The sequence below is a fragment of the Cynocephalus volans genome, chromosome 8 (genome assembly GCF_027409185.1).
Source record: "Cynocephalus volans isolate mCynVol1 chromosome 8, mCynVol1.pri, whole genome shotgun sequence".
NCBI lineage: Eukaryota > Metazoa > Chordata > Mammalia > Dermoptera > Cynocephalidae > Cynocephalus > Cynocephalus volans.
In genome coordinates, this window is record NC_084467.1 from 52,912,071 (window position 1) to 52,931,338 (window position 19,268).

Below are 19,268 nucleotides of genomic sequence, written 5' to 3' on the forward strand. Positions count from 1 at the left end.
ACCAGTTGGATTTTGGTAATATACATTACATATTTATACCTAGACAATAGAAATAAATACTAAGAGTGACTCAGGACTGCCTAGGATGAGACACAAATGGAAGAGGGAAAGAAATGCCATCTCTAGTATCTCTTACTATGTTTTCTCTCTCTTTTCACTTAGGAAACTAAACTAGTCATTTACAAAAGCAGTATAAACTTTTTAAAGCATCCATGAAATGATGCCCTATTAGACATTGATTTTATTATAAATCAATGGGAAATGTTGTGAAATACATATGCTGCAAAAGATCTAGAGACAAATTAGGTTTACAATTTAATATTCTACTTCTAATATGGTACTCTTTATTGTTACTGAGGTTGTCACTAAATTTCTCACTTTTAACCATGAGGCCATTAGACTAATAAATTCCATGTGGCCAGGAACAGCAAATATATGAATGCCTATAATATGCCAGACCTTGAGCTGGATACCTCACACATACTGTTCGTTTAATTCCTCTAACAGCCTATTAGATAGTGGTTACATGCATTTTTCTGATGAAAAGTGAGCCCCAGTTGCTCCCACCTACTAATTTCCTGCTTCAGAGCCCAAATCTACCTCTGTGCCACTCTGAAACCTGTGCCCCTTTGTCACAAAGTCCATGATTATTGTTCAATCAGAGCAGAAACAGACTTACTAGAACCTGTTTCCTTTTGTTTTATACCAGGGATTGGCAAACTTTTTCTATAAAGAACCAGATGGTAAATATTTTAGGCTTATGGGCCACCCGGTCTGTGTTACAGCTACTCAAGTTTGCCATTTTAGTGTGAAAGCAGTCATAGACTAGGCATAAATGAATTAGTGGGGCTGTGTCCTAATACGACATTATTTATAGACACTGAAATATGGATTTCATATAATTTTCACATTGTGAAATATTATTTTTCTTTGGATTTTTTTTATCATACCTTTTGAAAACATAAAATCCATTCTTGGCTCGTAGACTGTAATCTCACCGACCCCTGCTTTTACATAGATTAAGTGAGCACTACTACAAACAACTATATGTGAAAGAACTGGGAAACCTAGAAGAAATGGATAAATTCCTGCACATGTACAACTTACCAAGATTTAATCATGAAGTAGTAGAAAACCTAAACAGACCAATAGCAAGTAATGAGACTGAAGCAGTAATAAAAAGTCTCCCAACAAAGAAAACCCCAGGACCAGATGGCTTCACTGCTGAATTCTACAAAACATTTAAAGAAGATCTAACACCAGTTCTTGTCAAACTGTTCCAGAAAATTGAAAAGGATGGAATACTTCTAAACTAGTTCTATGAAGCAAACATTAACCTAATAATAAAACCAGAAAAAGACACAAGAAAAAAAGAAAACTACAGACCAGCATCCCTATGAGCACAGGTGCAAACATCCTTTGTAAAATACTAGCAAACAGAATCCAACAGCACATTAAGAAGATCATTCACCATGATCAAGTGAGATTCATCCCAAGGATGCAAAGATGATTCAACATATGCAAATCAATGAACATGATACATCACATCAACAGAATAAAGGGAAGAAAACCACGATCATTTCAATAGATGCAGAAAACGTGTTTGATGAAATCCAGTACCACTTCATGATAAAAACACTCAACAAATTAGGTACAGAAGGAATGGAATGTAGCTCAACACAATAAAGGCAATAAATGACAAATCTACAGCTAATATCACACTGAATGGACAAAAATCAGAGGCTTTTCCTCTAAGATCTGGAACAAAACAAGGATGCCCACTTTGCCCAGTCTTATTCAGCATAGTACTGGAAGTCCTAGCCATCACAGTAAGGCAAGAGAAAGCGATAAGGTGTATCCAAATTGGAAAGAAGGAAGTCAAACTATACCTGTTTGCTGATGACATGATCCTATGCATAGGATACCCTAAAGACAACCAAAAAACTACTAGATCTGATAAATGAATTCAGTAATATAGCAGGACACAAAATCAACACACAAAAGTCTCTAATAATCTTCCTATATGCCAAGAATGAAGTAGGTGAAGAAGAAATGAAGAAACTAATCCCAGCATTCACACAGCTACCAAAAACATGAAATACTTATGAGTAAATTTAACCAAAGAGGTGAAAGACCTCTACAATGAAAACTATAAAACACTAGTGAAAAATTTGAAGAGGACACAAATAAATAGAAAGATATCCCATGTTGTTCTTGGGTTGCAAGAATTAACATAATCAAAATTTCCATTTTACCCAAAGCAGTCTACACATTCAGTGCAATCCCTATCAGAATACCAATGATGTTCTTTACAGAAATAGAAAAAGCAATTAGTATGGAGGTAATTAGTATAGAAAAGCAAAACTAGTACAGAACCACAAAAGACCCTGTGTAGCTAAAGCAATCTTGAACAAAAAGAGCAAAGTTGGAGGCATCACACTTCCTGACTTCAAAATGTCCTATAAAGCTGTAGTAATCAAAACAGCATGGTACTGACATAAAAATAGACAAATAGACCAATGGAACAAATAGAGAGTCCAGAAATAAACCCAGTTATAGCCAACTGATTTTTGACAAAGGTGACAAGTATATACAGTGGGGAAAGGACAGCCTCTTCAATAAATAGTGCTGGGAAAACTGGATATCCACATGCAGAAGATTGAAACTAGACCCCCGTCTCCCACCATACACAAAAATCAACTCAAAATGGATCAAAGACCTAAATTTAAGACCCAAAACTATGAAAAAACTACTAGAAGAAAACAGGGGAACTGCTACATGAAATGGGAGTGGGCAACATTTTTTTGAGCAAAACTGCAAAGGCACAGGCAACAAAGACAAAAATAAATAAGACTACATCAAACTGAAAAGCTTCTGCACAACAGTGGGCACAAAAGTGAATGACCACCTACAACAAAGTGAAAAGACAACCTACAGAATAGGAGAAAGTGTTTGCAAACTATACATCAGACAATAGACTAATATCCAGAATATATCAACCAAATTAAAAAATGGGCAATGGACTTGAACAGACATTTCTCAAAGAAGATATACAAATGGCCATCAAGCCATAAAATATGCTCAAAATTACTAATCATTAGGGAAGTGCAAATTAAAACCACAATGAGATATCATCGCACTGTAGTTAGAATGACTATTATCAACAAGATAGAAAATAACAAATTCTGGTGAGGTTGTAGAGAAAAGGGAACCCTCATACTTTGTTGGTGGAAATGTAAATTGGTACAGCCATTGTGGAAAACAGTTTGGAGACTCCTCAGAGAACTAAAAATAGATCTACCTTATGATCCAGCTATACCACTACTGGGTGGGTATATACCCGAAAGAAATGAAGTCAATATATCAGAAAGACACCTGCACTACCATGTTCATCACAGGGCTATTCACAGCAGCCAAGAGATGGAATCAGCCTAAATGCCCATTACCAGGAGAATGTATGAAAAAAACTAGTATGTATACACAATGGACTACTATTCAGCTATAAAAAGAAATGATATCATTTGCAGCAACGTGGATGAAACTGGAAACCATCATGTTAAGTGAAGTAAATCAGGCACAGAAGACAGATTCCACTCATATGTGGAATCTTAACAACAAAAAAACGTGGTTCTCATAGAAATAGAGTAGAATAATGGTTACCAGAGGCTGGGAGGGGAGGAGAGAGGGAAAAGCAGAAGTGTACAAAACAATGAGTACAGAACAATGCTATCTATCCTAAGTGAATCGTGCAGTATACGCATGTATTGAAACAACACACTGTACCCCACAAATATGTACAAGTAAATGTTTAAAATTTTTAAATAAAGTAAATAAATAAGCATGTGGGTCTCATCTGGGTTTCTGTACATTAGCGATAGCTGACCAGCAGATGGGGTCCTCTAGTACCAGCCCTTTACTGAATTATATCACAGTGTAAGAGAATAGTCATGATGATGGAATTTGGTTATCAGAAAAGATGACATTCGCTGGAGACTGTCATTTCCATAACAGTCTCTTGAAACTATCTAACATTTTGAATGCTTTGATTTTTTAATGGGCTAGGTTTAGTTATTTGGAAAATGCACATACGTGTGTGGAATTTATGCTGAATAAATGGGTGTAATTAAACATTTTTTCTTAGCTTATAAACATTTTTCCTCTCAGTTTTTGGGAAAAACCTGTCTAAAACAAAGATTAAAAAAAAAAAAACTTTGTAAAACAGTAACTCTTAACAAGCTTTTCACTCATGGACCCAGCAGGTAATTCCTGAGTCTCGCATTTATAATACACTTTTTGTTTTTACTATGTATATAATATATTTGGGGATAAATTTTAGGTAATTGTTATTTTCAGTTATATCATACTTTATTGATTAAATCCTTTAAACATCTTAATTCATATGATATGCTCTAATTTAAAGTATTTAAGCACTATTTGTTAGTTTTCTGTAACTGAGAATCTTCTGTCATACCAGACTTTATTCTCATTATAACACTTCCCTTTATGTTATAATGAGAATATAACATGAATTATAATGAATACAATGAGTTTACCTAATCATTTAATCATCTTAAATTTTTCTATACTGGTTTTCATGATGCATTTTAAGTTTAAAAAATTTCGATTTCAAGTAAAACTAAAAATTGATGGGTTGAGGGGCAGGGGCAGTTATCATTTTAATCTTACAAGTGTCATGGGAATGTCATGTTTCATCCCTTGGTGAATGGACAGTAATGACCCAGCTTTCTTCTTCATGGTGCTTAGCAGGAAAAGAGTGAAATGATCAACACTTACAAAACCCACACTTCCCAAGTGATGGAGTGTGCAAGCTGAGCTGCATCTACTACTTGCCAGTCATTCTGTGTTCGATCCTTTTTCAGGTGGCTTCCAGGCTCCTCTGTCAGTGGACCCTGCAACGTGTCCCATTGTCCCTGGCCAGGAAATGATCATAGAAATATCCAAGGGACGTTCAGGGCTTGGTCTCAGCATTGTTGGAGGCAAAGACACACCATTGGTAAGTTTCAAGAAGTTAGATATATCCATTGTCCAGAGTTAGTTGTTGAGTCTCATAGTGGCCCTGTGTCACTTCTGTGGAAGTCTTGGCTTTTTCATAGTATGAGGGAAAAATGGCTGGCCAGTTGGCTCAGTTGGTTAGTAAGCAACCTTGTAACACCAAGGTCAAGTGTTTGGGTCCCCATCCCTGCGAGCCACCAAAAATAAAAAATTTTAAAAAACATAGTATGAGGGAAAAATAATTGTAAATAGATGTGCATCCATATTCTGATCAGCTTTCAAATTTTTCTCAGTGTTTAATTTTTACCAGTTTTTCCATCTAGAATGTTGAGTGTTTTTTATAAATACTTATTAGACTAACAACATCATAGCATTTAGAAATATTATAACCAGATTTAGGATGGCACCTGGCAGCTAGTAAGCTCTCAATAAGTAGGAGCTATTTTTATGTGCATCTCATTATCATTTTGTTTGTTTTGTTTTGTTTTTGGCAGCTGGCTGATATGGGGACCCAAACCCTTGATCTTGGTGTTATCAGCACTGTGCTCTGACTGAGCTAACCAACCAACCCCATCATTAATATTTAATGGAATGCTGGCTAAAAAGTATACATCAATTATTCAAGTCCAACAATTTAGGTTTTATCTTATTCTGAACCTGTTCATGTCCACTCATAATTTTTTTTTAAAAATTGGTCTGAATTTTTCCAGGGATGATTGGAAAAATTTTTAATTTTTCATCCAGGGATGATTGATTTTTGATTATTTAGTACCTTTTTCTTTTTCTTTCTTTTCTTTTTTTTTTTTTTGGTGGCTGGCAGGTACAGAGATCTGAACCCTAGACCTTAGTGTTGTAACACCCCGCTCTAACCAACTGAGATAACTGGCCAGCCTTGATTATTCAGTACCTTTTGTTTGTCACTAATCAAGTATCATTAAAATGTAAAACTTTTTCTGGGTTTTGCTTTACTCAGAATGCACATACATCTTTGAATAGGTAATACAAGCACATTACACAAAGTCAAATTGACACAAAAGGATAAAGTGAATAGTAAATCTCCCTCTTACCCTTTCGCCCTAGCCCTCCCCTCAACTACCCCCAATGCCCCCAAAAAGCCATAGACTCTTCCTAGAGGCTATCATTCTTATTAATGAATATGTTTTTAAATGAATATTTTGATATTTCTTTGCCCATATATTTAGTAAGGAATAAACTGTATATGCCAGAATTAGAGATAATACAAATATAATATATTCATAAATCTATTTTTTCCATTTTTGGCAGGAATATGATGTTTCTGTATTAGTACTGTTGAGAGGTGGGGAGATCCTGTTCTACTTTTCTGTGATAAATATTAGTTCCCTAAAGCACTAGGAAACTCAAGAACAGCATAAGTTACAGAAACCTGGGTCTCAGTGCCTTTTACATGTTTGCTGGTCAGGGCCCCTTGCTCCTACAGCCTGGCCTGATGTAGAGAATCCTGGTGTCTAGTCCAACCCTGCTAATGAACCATGTGTCCTGAACCCGAATGTGCTCAGAGCCTGATGTTTATTTACTAAAGAATTTTATCTTGTTCAGCTTGATTAAAGTATTATTAAAGCTTTTCTCTGAAATTCAGGATAATTTATGTCCTGAATTCTCCCTTTTCCTGGGCTGGCAGGGACTACTTGTGTAGCTTCCTGCATATACCATGATGTTTTTATCAGCTTGTGTGGAACTGTGTTAACTGGATTCAGGGGCCAGTTAGAGCTTCCAGCCCTTTTTGTGGGTCTTTTTCTCTGTAGGGCCCAAAACTTTTCTACTTTTCTCGTTGTCTGGCTTAGAATATTATCTGTTCAGCTTTTGTCATTGAGGAAAAAACTCTTCTCTTCAAGTAATTTGATCTAGGCTATGTTCTTAAATTATATTTTTAATAATGCCTTCTAATTATATGTGATCAGGTCTTTAGGCAGTTCTTAGAAACACTTTGATCTGCCTGCCAACCATCCAGGTTGCTCCTACTAAATGCAGGAGCTCACACTCCACCAACATAGGACCCGATCACTGTTCCCCAAACCCACACATGCATTCCAGCCTCTCAGACTCTGCTTCACTCCCCTCCCATTTCTCTCTTCCTACCCTCCTTCCCCTGCTCCATCAAGCTCTGTACCTCCTTCTCTGCCCACCCTACCCAACCCCGCCACCCAGAAGTCTTCCCTGTTTTCGTCTGTCCTCAGCTGAACTGAGAGCTTATGCTCGACCGACCCTTCCTCTCTTAGCTCAGTCATATTTCCTCTTTACCATTTACTAGTTGGGACAGGTTCCTTAACCTCCCAGAGTCTATTTCCTGATCTATTACCAGAGATGGTAATACCCTGTAGAGTTGCTAGGAGGATCAGAGAGATGACCTGCTTGTGGTCTTAGCCTCGTGCCTAGCATATAGTAAGCAATTACACCTGACATATTTTCTCCAAGCCTCAGTTTCCACACATGCAAAAATAAGCTTAATAGTCCTGACTTGCTGGGTTTTGGTGTGGATCTGAGATTTTTTCTACAAACAGTAGAAAATTTTATTGGAACAATGTTCAGAAACCACTGGTTGACCCTGAACATTGGGTAGTATTTCCTTCCTAAGGGCCTGTTTCCTCATTTTACCAAAGAGGTGTTCCTAGATATTAAATAAATTGAATTTGTATAAATAAAGCTATATGTGAAATGAACCAGGGACATTACATTTAAAGGAAATTCTGTAGTGAATTCTTTCATAAAGAAAAAGTAACCCTCTGATTCATTTTTTTTGTAAATATAGGTCCCTTTAATTGCTTAAAATAAGGCAAACTAGATTTCCCAAAGGAAATCAGAAGAATTTAATCAACATGTCTGGCCTAGCTGAATGAGTTGTGGTTTTGCTTTGGTTTTGCTTTTGTTGTTGTTAGTAAGATTTTGCTTGTGTGGGTTGATTAGAATACCTAAACGAGATGTGCCTGTGTTGCTCTTGCAACGTGTAAATACTATGGTCTGCTTCTCCTGCCACCAAAAGGCAGCCCCCCCCAAAAAAAAACATTCTTGAAGAGCATCTTGAGGTTCATAATATATGGCTCTGCCTTTTGAGACTGTAAATCCCATTATCCTTGGAAGGATAAGTACCACTTAAAAATGAGAGATGGGGCACAGCTTTTATTTCCTAACCCCAGGTACCTCATCAAAAGCCATAAGTAATAGAGAAATATACAGGCCTGTCTTTTTAGTGAGGCTGAACAGTAGGGGGTGGAAAAGCTTTAACAAATAAAACCATTGTTTACCACAATGAAGGTCTTTTTTCCTTTTTCCCCCCCTCCAAATTTTGACATGGAACATGAAACCTAATTGACACTGTAGGTCACATTATCCAGTCAGGTCTTGGGATTGCATCTAGCCAGCAGAAATTCAGAGCACGTGAAAGGAAATGTGGAAAATGTTGAGACTCGGTATCAAAAGTACCTTTGCACGTTTGATTATGTGATGTGTCTTTACTTCAGCTCTGGTGTAGGGAAAGAGTACATTCCACGTTCTGGTGACCCTTCTTAAGCATCTGCTCCAATCCACCCAATTAGGGTTTCTCTGTCCTCTTTGTTGTGTGTCCAACAGATACTTTTGCTGTCTTTAGAGGAATTAAGTCTCTCGGACCTGGTCTTGACACCACATCAGTCCTCTCTGCTATAAAGAGTTTCTTTCGAGCCAAGACAGATGGTTTCTGAAATCACAGAGGTAGAGCTCACTTAGCATCCCATTGCATTTGCAGCCTGTCACCCAAACCAACCTTTTAAAATACCAAGGTAATGACGAGGGAGAGCCGCTTGGGATGGTTTACAAGCACACCTGGACCCAATCCTCAATGACAGACTTCTTCCTCTGTTGTTTTAGTATTGTGATGTTGTTGCTCCCAGGTCTGCCTTTGGTGGATGTGGCTTTTCTGGGATAGTTTGTGTATGTTTGCTCAAAGGGCTGCCTTTTGCTTAGTGCTAAGGATACAAAATTGAGTGAAAAATTGTCCTTAAAGAGCTCACACATTTGTTCCAGTTAATTCTATTGCCTTTAATGTTTATGGTCCAGTACAGGAGATCAAACAGTGAAATATCATGATATGGACTATTAAAATAGGCACTTGCTCTGGAAAGTAGAAAAACATAGAGCATAATAAGCACTTTCTAGATTTAGTTAATATAGGCTATTTGTTACATGTTTCTTCTAAGCCAAGAAGCCATCCTTTCTCTTTCTCCCTCTCTGTCTCTCTCTTTCTTGTCTTGCTGGAGTGCATGAAATGCTACAGCTCAGAGGATTCGACCTAATCTGCCAAGTAAAAGACCAGAGACTCTTACCTCTTCTGGTGCTTGCACTGTATTCCTTCAGCCTCTCCCTGAATTCCTCAGCATCTCCTTCTCAGAAATCTTTGCTTTCTGATTAGAAGTTTTACCACCAATAACCTCAGAAGAAATAAAATATAGATCTTCAGACTCATTCATTGAGATTATTTTATAACAGCCTTGGGAATTCTAGAGAAGAAAAAGAAAAACTTAAGAAGTAAATCTTTTATCTTGGAATATTAGCCGACTTGAACTGTTCTTGGGATAGAACAAATGAAGTGGAGGAAGAATGAAGATAGGGTCTCCAGGATCCTCTGTATATGCATTTTCCTTTCTCTGGATAGCATTACCGGACATCCAGACTGTAGACGTGTTCCATCTAACCTAACAGGCAGCGTAGCAGAGTAATGATGCTGATTTCTTGGCATCAGAATCTCAGATCTTTAATCATGGGGCCTTGGAAAAAGGTTTTATTAACCTTTCTAAGTTAAATCGGCTTCTTCATTTGTACAGTAGTGGTGATGACAAAAATTTACCTCGTAAGGTTGTTATGTGTATTATTTAAGATAATGAATATAAAGAACTTTGCCCAGGGCCTGTGTACATTGAGTTCATTTATTATTGATTATTAACAAAGATTTGTGTTAAAGCAGATCCTTAGCTGTCTTCATCTGTATATTACCTGCACACTGAAACATGACTTTGTTTCTAGACAATTAGCTATTTGTTTGTCAGCATCAAACTTTGAAAAAGTGATTCAGGAACTGTTAATGTGTAATTAATAAGCATCATCTCATTTAATCCTCTCAACAACCCTGTAGGAGATGTAGTAGTGTTAACCCCATTTACAGATGAAGAGACTGAGACACAGATAAGTTAGGTAACTTCTCCGAGGACATAACGCTAGCAGTTGGTCCAGTTAGGGTTTAAATGGACAATCTGACTCCAAAGCCACACTATTTGGGCCATTTTTCTTGTGTTACCACTATGTATCTTCTGTAAAAGGGAGTTATCCTATTCCCTTCATCTGTGAAAGGGAATTATCCATCTCACCCACCAGACCCAAGCTCCACTGCATCCTGTATCTTTAGTACCGCCATATAGGGCCCTGCATTCTTAAAAATATAACTCCTCTCCAACCTCATTGCACCACTCCAATTTCCAACCGTGCTGGCCTCAGTCAGTTTCTCTAACAAGTCTTATTCCTACCTGATGCCAAGCTCTTGTACGTGCTGTTAGGTCTGCCTGGAACACTTCTCTGATCAGTTTTAGCTGTAGCTATTGTATTCTAGTCATTTCTGGGCATGAATATATGGTTGACAAGAACAATGTTGAAACCACATCATTTGAGGAAAAATTGAACAGACTGGAAAAGGGAAGACCAGAAACACAATGATGACTTTCTATAAACATTTAAGGTTACCTTCTTGTGGATAAAGGGTAAGAATGATTCAGGTGCTCCCAAGGGGCTCAATTCCACATTTTTATAGGGAAGAACTTTCTGAGCATCGGCTTAGCAAAGGTGGAATGAACTGCCAGGGGATACTTAGTGCCCCATTCCAAGAGATATTTTGGCAAAAGCCAGGCAGACACTCTACAAAGATATTATTATTACTTTGTTTTTTAGTTAAAGAGGAGCATTTACATTTAGAAATCTCTTTTTCAAAATGAAGATAGTATAAGAAACCTCTCTCTCTCTCTCTCAATGCATTCCCATCTCACAAGTTTCTTAGAATTTTATAGTCTTGATCTTTTTTAGCTAAGGAAAAAGGCCTAAGTATTGTTTTGGGGGGAAGAGTTTTTTTGTTTTTTGTGTGGGGGGGGTTTGGGCAGCTGGCTGGTACAGGGATCTGAACCCTTGACCTTGGTATTATCAACATCGAGCTCTGACCAACTGAGCTAACCAGCCAGCTCCTGTTTTTGTTTTGTTTTATAGAAGCTAGTGATTGTTATCACTTTGGGAAGGGAAAGTTTATAACTATAAGCCCTAGTTGCTATACTTGTGTTGTCCTTCTGTGCCTGGAGGTAAGCTTGTCTCTTGGAAAGAGGACAAACAATTAGACTAGGGCACTGGTTTTGTTTTTATATTCTTGGTACCATCCCATTGTAAATTAGGTCAGTGGATTCCCAGGAGAGATTGTAAAATTTAGATTAAAAAAAAAGGCCTGGGAATGTTGTCAGATTGAGAATTTTTGTCAATTCTCTCCAAGATTCAAATCTGCATTTTTTTCATCACCTGATTTAGTACCAATTTAATTCATTCTTATTAAACAGAAGTTCTGTAGGACAGATGCATTAGCAAGAAGTATCAAGGTAGAACTTTCCCTTTTGGATACTACATGACAAAAGAAATTGAAGTGAGGAATACCTGTCCTTAGCTATAACCATATGTTGGGTTCTGAGGTGACCTCACTTAACCCCTCATCATGTTGCATGCTGTCATTTACCTGTTACTACTTTTGGCAATTTAAATGTAGGACTGCAGCAATTTAAACCACTGGATATTTTTAAAATAAGCAGAATAGAAAGCTATTTTACATTTGATTAAGTGTTTTATTTTACTATTCTTCATATGAACTTTACACAGTCTTTTTCATGAGGAGTATGGTTTGCTTTGGCGTGTAATCCCCCAAAGTCAAGCTCCTTTTATCGTTATTGCTTAAGTCATGTATTTTTATACAAAACATCTTATTACCTTGGTTTTATTTTAAAATCAAAGCAGACTTTGCAAAAAGTCCATGAATCACACTGAAAGAATGTTAACAAATAGTACCTCTGAATTTCCAGATTTGGACGTTTCTAATCTTAAAGAATATGACTGTAAGCAAAAATATTATGCAAGCAGAGTAAAATTCAAATAAATGAGGACCAAATGGAACTATAGGGACTTATAAAATATAATGCAAACATTATCCCATTTCATTAAAATAAATCTATATTTCAGTATGAAAAATTATATTTATATTCAATATCAACTTTTTGTTAAATCAGACTTGGCAAGGGAACTCCATTTAAGTAGATATAAAAGTCTCTTTTGAGCTTAAGAGAAAGCTTTTTACAGTCTCGAAGTGCAAAACATTTTTATATAGTCACAGTAATTATTATGTTAGCTGTTTTATTGCTGTGATTTTCATTTCACATATTGGTTACCTGTAAATAGTGTGCAAGAATTTGCAATCCCTGAGTTTGAGTTTTAGGATTGCTTGCATAGTTGCATTAACACACACACACACAGAGATTGGTGTTTTCTTTCAGTGTAGCTGAGCCTTTAATCCTTACTTTTATGTCAGAAGAGCCACTTTATCTATTGTTGATTTAATGCCCATTTATGTTGTTTATAGTTTACTACCTGAGAATGTTTCAGTATTCCAAACTAATAGGTTCTGAACATTATTATCCATTTTCTTCCTGTTTGAGGGATTTTGTAGGTGCATATTAGGATATATAGACTATCTCTTTGTTCCTGTTGCAGCAGAGTTTTGTAGGAATTAATTGAAGTCTGACTATGTTCTGAGATTTTTTGGAAAATCTGTGCAGTGAACTCTAATTTATTAGTTATTAGTGAGCAGAGTAGAGTATCTGGATTTTAAAAACTGTGATTTCAAATATGATAGAAAAGTCCCTTTGACTTTTGCTGACTTACCTTGTATGGCTCTATTCACTCAGGTTTTCTGAACAGAAATAATTATCTCTTCAACCTATGAAGTTAGCGAGCAAAATGACATCAGTTTGACAAATACTGTATTTCTTCTGAAGTAATAATCTTTTATTGTGATCTATGGTGGGAAAGCAGTACATTAAATGTACACTTTACTGTGAGACCCATCCGAATTACAAAATTTATAAAATGAGAAAAAATTCATCTTATAATATAGAAAGTGGTATTTATTGAAAAAAATTCAAATAAATAAGGACCAAATGGAATTATAGGAACTTATAAAATATAATGCAAAATATTATCCCATTTTGTTAAAATGAATCTGTATTTCAATACATTCTGCCTCAGGTTCTATGTGCTCTTATGAGACACTGAAATTAAGCCGTCTGTTAATCTTTTGATTCTCATGAATCAGTGAGATACCAAGTACTCTTTCCATCAAAAAAGGGAAAAGGTCTTGGTCTGAAAGTAGGGAAGATTAGCAACTTTGCAACTCATCTTGAATCATCTCTGCATTTTACCTTTGCGATTGGTTCAAAAAATACAGACTCACAAAATGCATTAAGGTATAAGCAAGGTATTAAGGTATAACAACACATGGTGCAGCATAGGAAAAAATGCATTTTTAAGTTTCCCATCTTTGGGTTAATCAACCCACTGATCCATGTGGCAAGGACAATGAAGAACTGCCTTTGTCAACAAGGTCCCATCATCTCTATTATAGATAGCATCTGTCTGCATTTCTGCCTTTACCAGCTTTCACATTAGGTTTCCCAGTTTTGTGGTAGTGAAGTATCACTAGTGAAAACAACAGTAGGAAGCACAGCCGACTCTCATTATCTGCAGTCGCTATGTTCTAGAAGGTCGAGGCAAACACTGAGTTAGGGAAGACTGCACCATTGCTTCTGGAGTAGAAGAATACAGAGGTAGGTTCTTCTGAGCCTCTGGTCACAACATTTTCAACAACCAATTAATACAGCTTGTTTTATGTGTGTTTCTGTTTAAAGACTCCTTATGTAATACATATTGTTGATTCATTGACATTGCACTCATGGCCAACCGTCTGATAACTCATGCCTGAAGAGAGCTTATCTAAAACACATATTTTCTCCATAAAGCACATCACGGTCTTGCACCTAGGAACACTAGATAGCACTTAGGCGCTATGCTTGGGGGCCATTTTAAACAGTGAAATCACAAACAAAAAGCACAAAAATGCCAAAAACATGGCACTAAATGAATAATGAAAAGGACACTTGTTTACAGTATGAGAGCTGAAACGAGAAGACAAAGTGTCACCTCATTCAGCCTCAACGTGGAACAAGGGAATCAGAAGACACAAATCTTTCACCACACTGCGTTATGTCCAAGAATAATGAGGAAAGTGCTGGGAGCACTGATTTGGGGATTACAAACAAATTCTATGAAGCAGGCGAATTCACGGATATGGAATCTACAAGCAATGATGATTGTACTTAACTGAAACAGAAGAATCAAAATGTCTGGTAACAGGACTCCTGTAGTCTGGCTTAGAGCTGGTTAGCATTCAAATGGTCCCTTAGGCCTTAGTTTTGAGCAGTCCATGACTTGAGAGAGAATAACCTAAAATATCTTTGTAGCATAATCTTTCTTGAAAAAAAAGTGATCCATTGTATTTTGGAATCACCAAAATATAATGATAACAGAAAATTAGAAACGAAAAAATAGGGCTGGACAGTTAGCTCAGTTGGTTAGAGTACAGATCCCTGTACCAGCCAGCCAGCAAAAAAAAAAAAAAAAAAAGACCAACCGGTGTCATTCATCCTTACAGTCTTGAATTTTGACCATGCTGTCATATATGTATTCCTCCCTTTACGGACTAGATATGCCCCTTAAAACTTAGACATGTTGGGCCGGCCCTGTGGCGCACTCGGGTGAGTGCAGCGCTTGGGTGCGCAGCGGCACTCCCGCCGCAGGTTCAGATCCTATATAGGGATGGCCGGTGTGCTCACTGGCTGAGCGTGGTGCGGACGACACCAAGCCAAGGGTTGAGATCCCCTTACCGGTCATGAAAAGAGACAAAAAAACAAAAATAAAAAATAAAAAACTTAGACATGTTTCGGGAGCCTTCATTGGCAATTAGTCAACACCTACTATTCAGCTGACACTTTACTTGACATTACATATATAACCTCATTTCATCCTCAAACTCTAAAAGATAGGGATTTATATTAGTTCCATTTTACAGAGGCAGAAACACTGGCTTAGCAGGGTTAAGTAACTTAATGGAAGTATTATAAAGCAATCATAAGTGGCAGAGCTAAAATCTGAATGCAGGTTCATTTGGCCATAGCAAATTCTCACCCCACTATATATTGCTGCCTTCTGTAGTTTACAGGCTGGAAAATTCCTCTGACAACCTTGAAAGAGTCTGTGGTGGATTAAAATTGGCCATAAATCTTATGCCCGTCTTTCTAGATTTCATGAATCTGATCTGGCCCATTGACTTGCTCTGACAAATAGTGGTGAAGGTGACATTGTGTGACTTCTAAGTCTTGGCCTCAAGTGGCCTTGCAGCTTTAGCTCTTGCCCTCCTGAAGTAATGCCACCGTGTGAACAAGCTGGATTGGCTTTCTGGAGGATGATACACCACGTGGAGAGAACACAGGGAGGGGGAGAGGCCCAGCCATTCCAGCTGAGGCCCCAGACATGAGAGTAAGGACATCTAGAACACAACCAGCCCCCACCAATCTTACTACAAACACATGTGAGAGCCAAAGTGACACGACATAGAGCAAAACAGCCAGCTGAGCCCAGCCCAAATTGCCATCCCACAGAATCATGAACGTGTGAGGAGTCTACAAAAAAGTTCATGGAAGGGGCTGGCCGGTGAGCTCAGTTGGTTAGAGCACTGCCTTGTAACACCAAGGTCACTGGTTTTGATCCCTGTACTGGCCAGCCACACACCCCGCCCCCCCAAAAAATGTTCATGAAAGATTCATATTATCTTTTAATGCTATTTTTCCGCAAACTTTTTGAAGCACCCTCATATAGTAAGTTGTTTTAAGCTACTAAGTTTTACAGCAAAAGATAACTAAGGCAGAGTCTGACCCCAGCCTCTATACCTTTCTGATCTGTCTCAGCCTATGGGAATTAGGATTCTTCTGGCCTGCCATTTAGAAGGAGGTCTTATTTCTGTGCAGGACCTAAACATCTATGTAAAACAGTGACTTTCTCTGCTTCACTTTGCACGATATTTGTATTCATAAAGGCCAAGAATTTTAGAGCTCGAATGACTTTAGATGTCACGTAGTTCAACTCTGTGCCTTACTGATAATGTTAAGTGTCAAGACCAAAGTGGGTCAGTTGATTACCTGCAGAGCTGGCAGAAAATTTAACTCCTCTGACTGCCAGTTCTGAGCCATACATTTTTTTTTTTTTCAAATCACATTCTAATTGAAATATAATAGAAAAGCTCGGTTTTTAAAGAATTCGATCACAGAGGATTTGGGATGGAAAAGAATCATGTTCTAAGACATTCATCTTTTCAAGTTGGAGCCTATCACTTTTCCTCAAAGATATACTTTAACAGTTATAACCCAACTCGTTCTTTTTAAACTCTGTAACTGCAGTAGACATCACAAATCAGTAACTTAATCCATAGCCATGTGTTTTTCAGTGTAGAGTTGGATGCAGTTTTGGTTTGCAAAGCACTGGACTAAGGATTTTATTATCCTCTCCGTATTATCGCCCCTCACTGGTTTGGGCTTCCTGCTAAGAAAGTAGTCTACTTTGGAGAAGACACATCTGTCTGTATGATTTCTGAACAGGGACAGCCATAGAGGAGAACTCTTATTAAATGGTGGTTAAAAGTAAGCATCCCTCCTCTGAAGCCATAGATCTAAACCTTAGTTTCTTTCAGAGGAAAAAAAAAAAAAATGCCCATTTTATATACAGTATCTTTAATATTTCATTTGGTCTTCATGGGTCTTATTAGGAGGGATTTTTTTCTCCTTAAAGCTGGGTAATAAGACATAACACTGTTTTTGGATCATTGGTAAATATGTTTTTCATCTAAATGTGAAATTTAATGTAAAACTTTTCTGTAGTTAAAATGTCCCTTAGGATTATTTTTGTGGGGAGTGTGGGTGGAGGCTTTTATGAGTATGGCAGAGATTGCGACTAATTCCAAAGTGATCCAAATTAAGTAAAACATGTCTGCAAGCAGTAAAATTAAGTCATGTATACATAGTTCTTTATAATAATATCTACATATAATTCTTGGTCAGGTTTTTATCCTAAAATGCTTATTAAAACAATCTACTGAAATCTACTGAAAAATATAAAATATAAGACATAAATATAAAATATCAAATCTCATTCTGTTAAAATAGTTCACCCACAAAAGGCTGCTTATTGATATCCTTCAGCCCACAGGAGACCCTTAGTTAATTTTTCTAACACATGGCTTCTTTAAGTGTTATAAGCCTATTGTGACAATAAAATTGCCTTTTGCTGAATGATTGGTGTGTTTATGAGTTACTTTTATCTACTTGTTGGCAGCTTGAACAGTAAAGAAAATGGTGATTGATGGGCTGAAGTGTCTGATGACTTTGACTCTATCTAAGGATACATTATTGCATGTTGTGAAATTCTTTTCCAGCAATTCAGAGTTTAAATCTCCTTGGAGGAGTCTGGAGTTTTTGTGGGGTTCAGTGATAATTAAGTCCCTCTTACTTGGCTCCTTTAAATTGCTCTCTGAGCTGAAGTAATTTCTCTGGAAATTCAGATGGATTTAACATCCATGTGTGATGGGTATTTCTGTTGTGTGTCACTAACACTTTACCATCAGAAGCTTGGTTGGTTTGGGGTAAGATTACCCAAGCCTCCCCTTTCTGAGTCATTTTGATCCCTTTTTCTATCTCCAGGCAATTTCTTTTTCTTTCTTTTCTTATTTCTTTTTTTTTTTTCTTTTTTTTTGGCCGCTGACCCTTACAGGGATTGAACCCTAGAGTCACCACGCTTCCAACCAATTTCTTGATAATTATTTAACAAACATGATTGAGTGTCTACTCCAGGCTCGGCACCAAGATACAAAGATGAGTTGGAAACAGTCCGTGTCCTCAAGGGTTCCATCAAGGATGGAGGTGGTATAGATTATAGATCCATGAACAAGCAATTGTGATACTGTGATAAGTTCAATAATACTAGGAGATGTAGTGGTGATCCACAAGAAGAACAGATGAACTTTACCAGGGGAGAGAAGGTTTTGTAGAAGAGGTGATGCTTGCTCATTTAGAAAAGTTCATGAAGCAAAGTAGGTAGCAGATAAAAGATAAAAGCCTTCAAGCACTTGAAACCCTTTGTACTTTCCAAATACAGATATATGGAATATCTCTGTAAAAATACACAAGAAACGTAATACTGTTTGTTTCTATATAGGGAAATTGAGGGATAGGTGCTAGAGAGAAACTTTTCAGTGTATACTATTTTGAGTTTAGTACCATGTACATGTATTATCTATATTTAAAATAAGACTTTAAAAATCTGGCCTGCTAGCTCACTCTATAGAGCATGATGCTGATTACACCAAGGTCAAGGGTTCAGATCCCCTTACCGGCCAGCTGTCAAAAGATAATCATAAATAAATAAATACTAATTCTTTGGAGAATGGAAACGTTAAGGCAGTAGTCCTTTAAACAGTGATGAATTTGCTAGCCAGCTACTCCTTCCTGTCTTTTTTTTTTTTTTTTAATGTTATCTCTAGTTGTGGAATAAAGACGTTTTCCTTGGTTCAAAGTGTTCAGACATAGACTGGTAAGGGAAAAGTTTTTAAGCAGAAATCTCTGAAATCATTCCTGACCTTTCTGATTGGGAAAAAAAACACATTGAAAGATCCTTCAGCTCACTGATCAAATTATTCTCTGGCTCTAGAGCTGCCAAAAAGTGACCAGAGGCAAACTGTTGTCTCAGGCAGTGAATAAACAGGTCATTACTTAAATTTCTGTGGTCCCAGTGAAAATCATACAATTACCAGGAGAAAATTAGCTTTCAACTCTGTCAGACTTGGTCATCTATAAATGATCCTCATGTCTATGCCATTGATTAACAGAAATTAATCTGTTTTATTGGGCTGAACAACTTTTTATTTTGAACATCAGTTTATCACTTGTTTCTATTATAATGTTTTATGTCCTCTCCTGTAGAAAAAAAATTACATGATGAATAACATGGACAGAAACAGAACTAAAAAGATGAAAGGAAGGAAGGAAAGAGACAAGAATAACAAATGGAAT

At 37.1% G+C, this 19,268-nt stretch overlaps 1 protein-coding gene across 4 annotated transcripts in view; it reads left to right on the top strand.

Moving 5' to 3' along the window:
* The window catches only part of PATJ (PATJ crumbs cell polarity complex component), a 369,539-nt gene that overhangs the window by 304,110 nt on the left and 46,161 nt on the right, over positions 1–19,268 (top strand). For all 4 annotated transcript variants that reach the window (XM_063103640.1, XM_063103641.1, XM_063103642.1 and 1 more), the window contains one exon: positions 4,881–5,014. In XM_063103640.1, the coding sequence (XP_062959710.1) occupies positions 4,881–5,014 (134 nt within the window). The remainder of the gene's footprint in view (positions 1–4,880; positions 5,015–19,268) is intronic.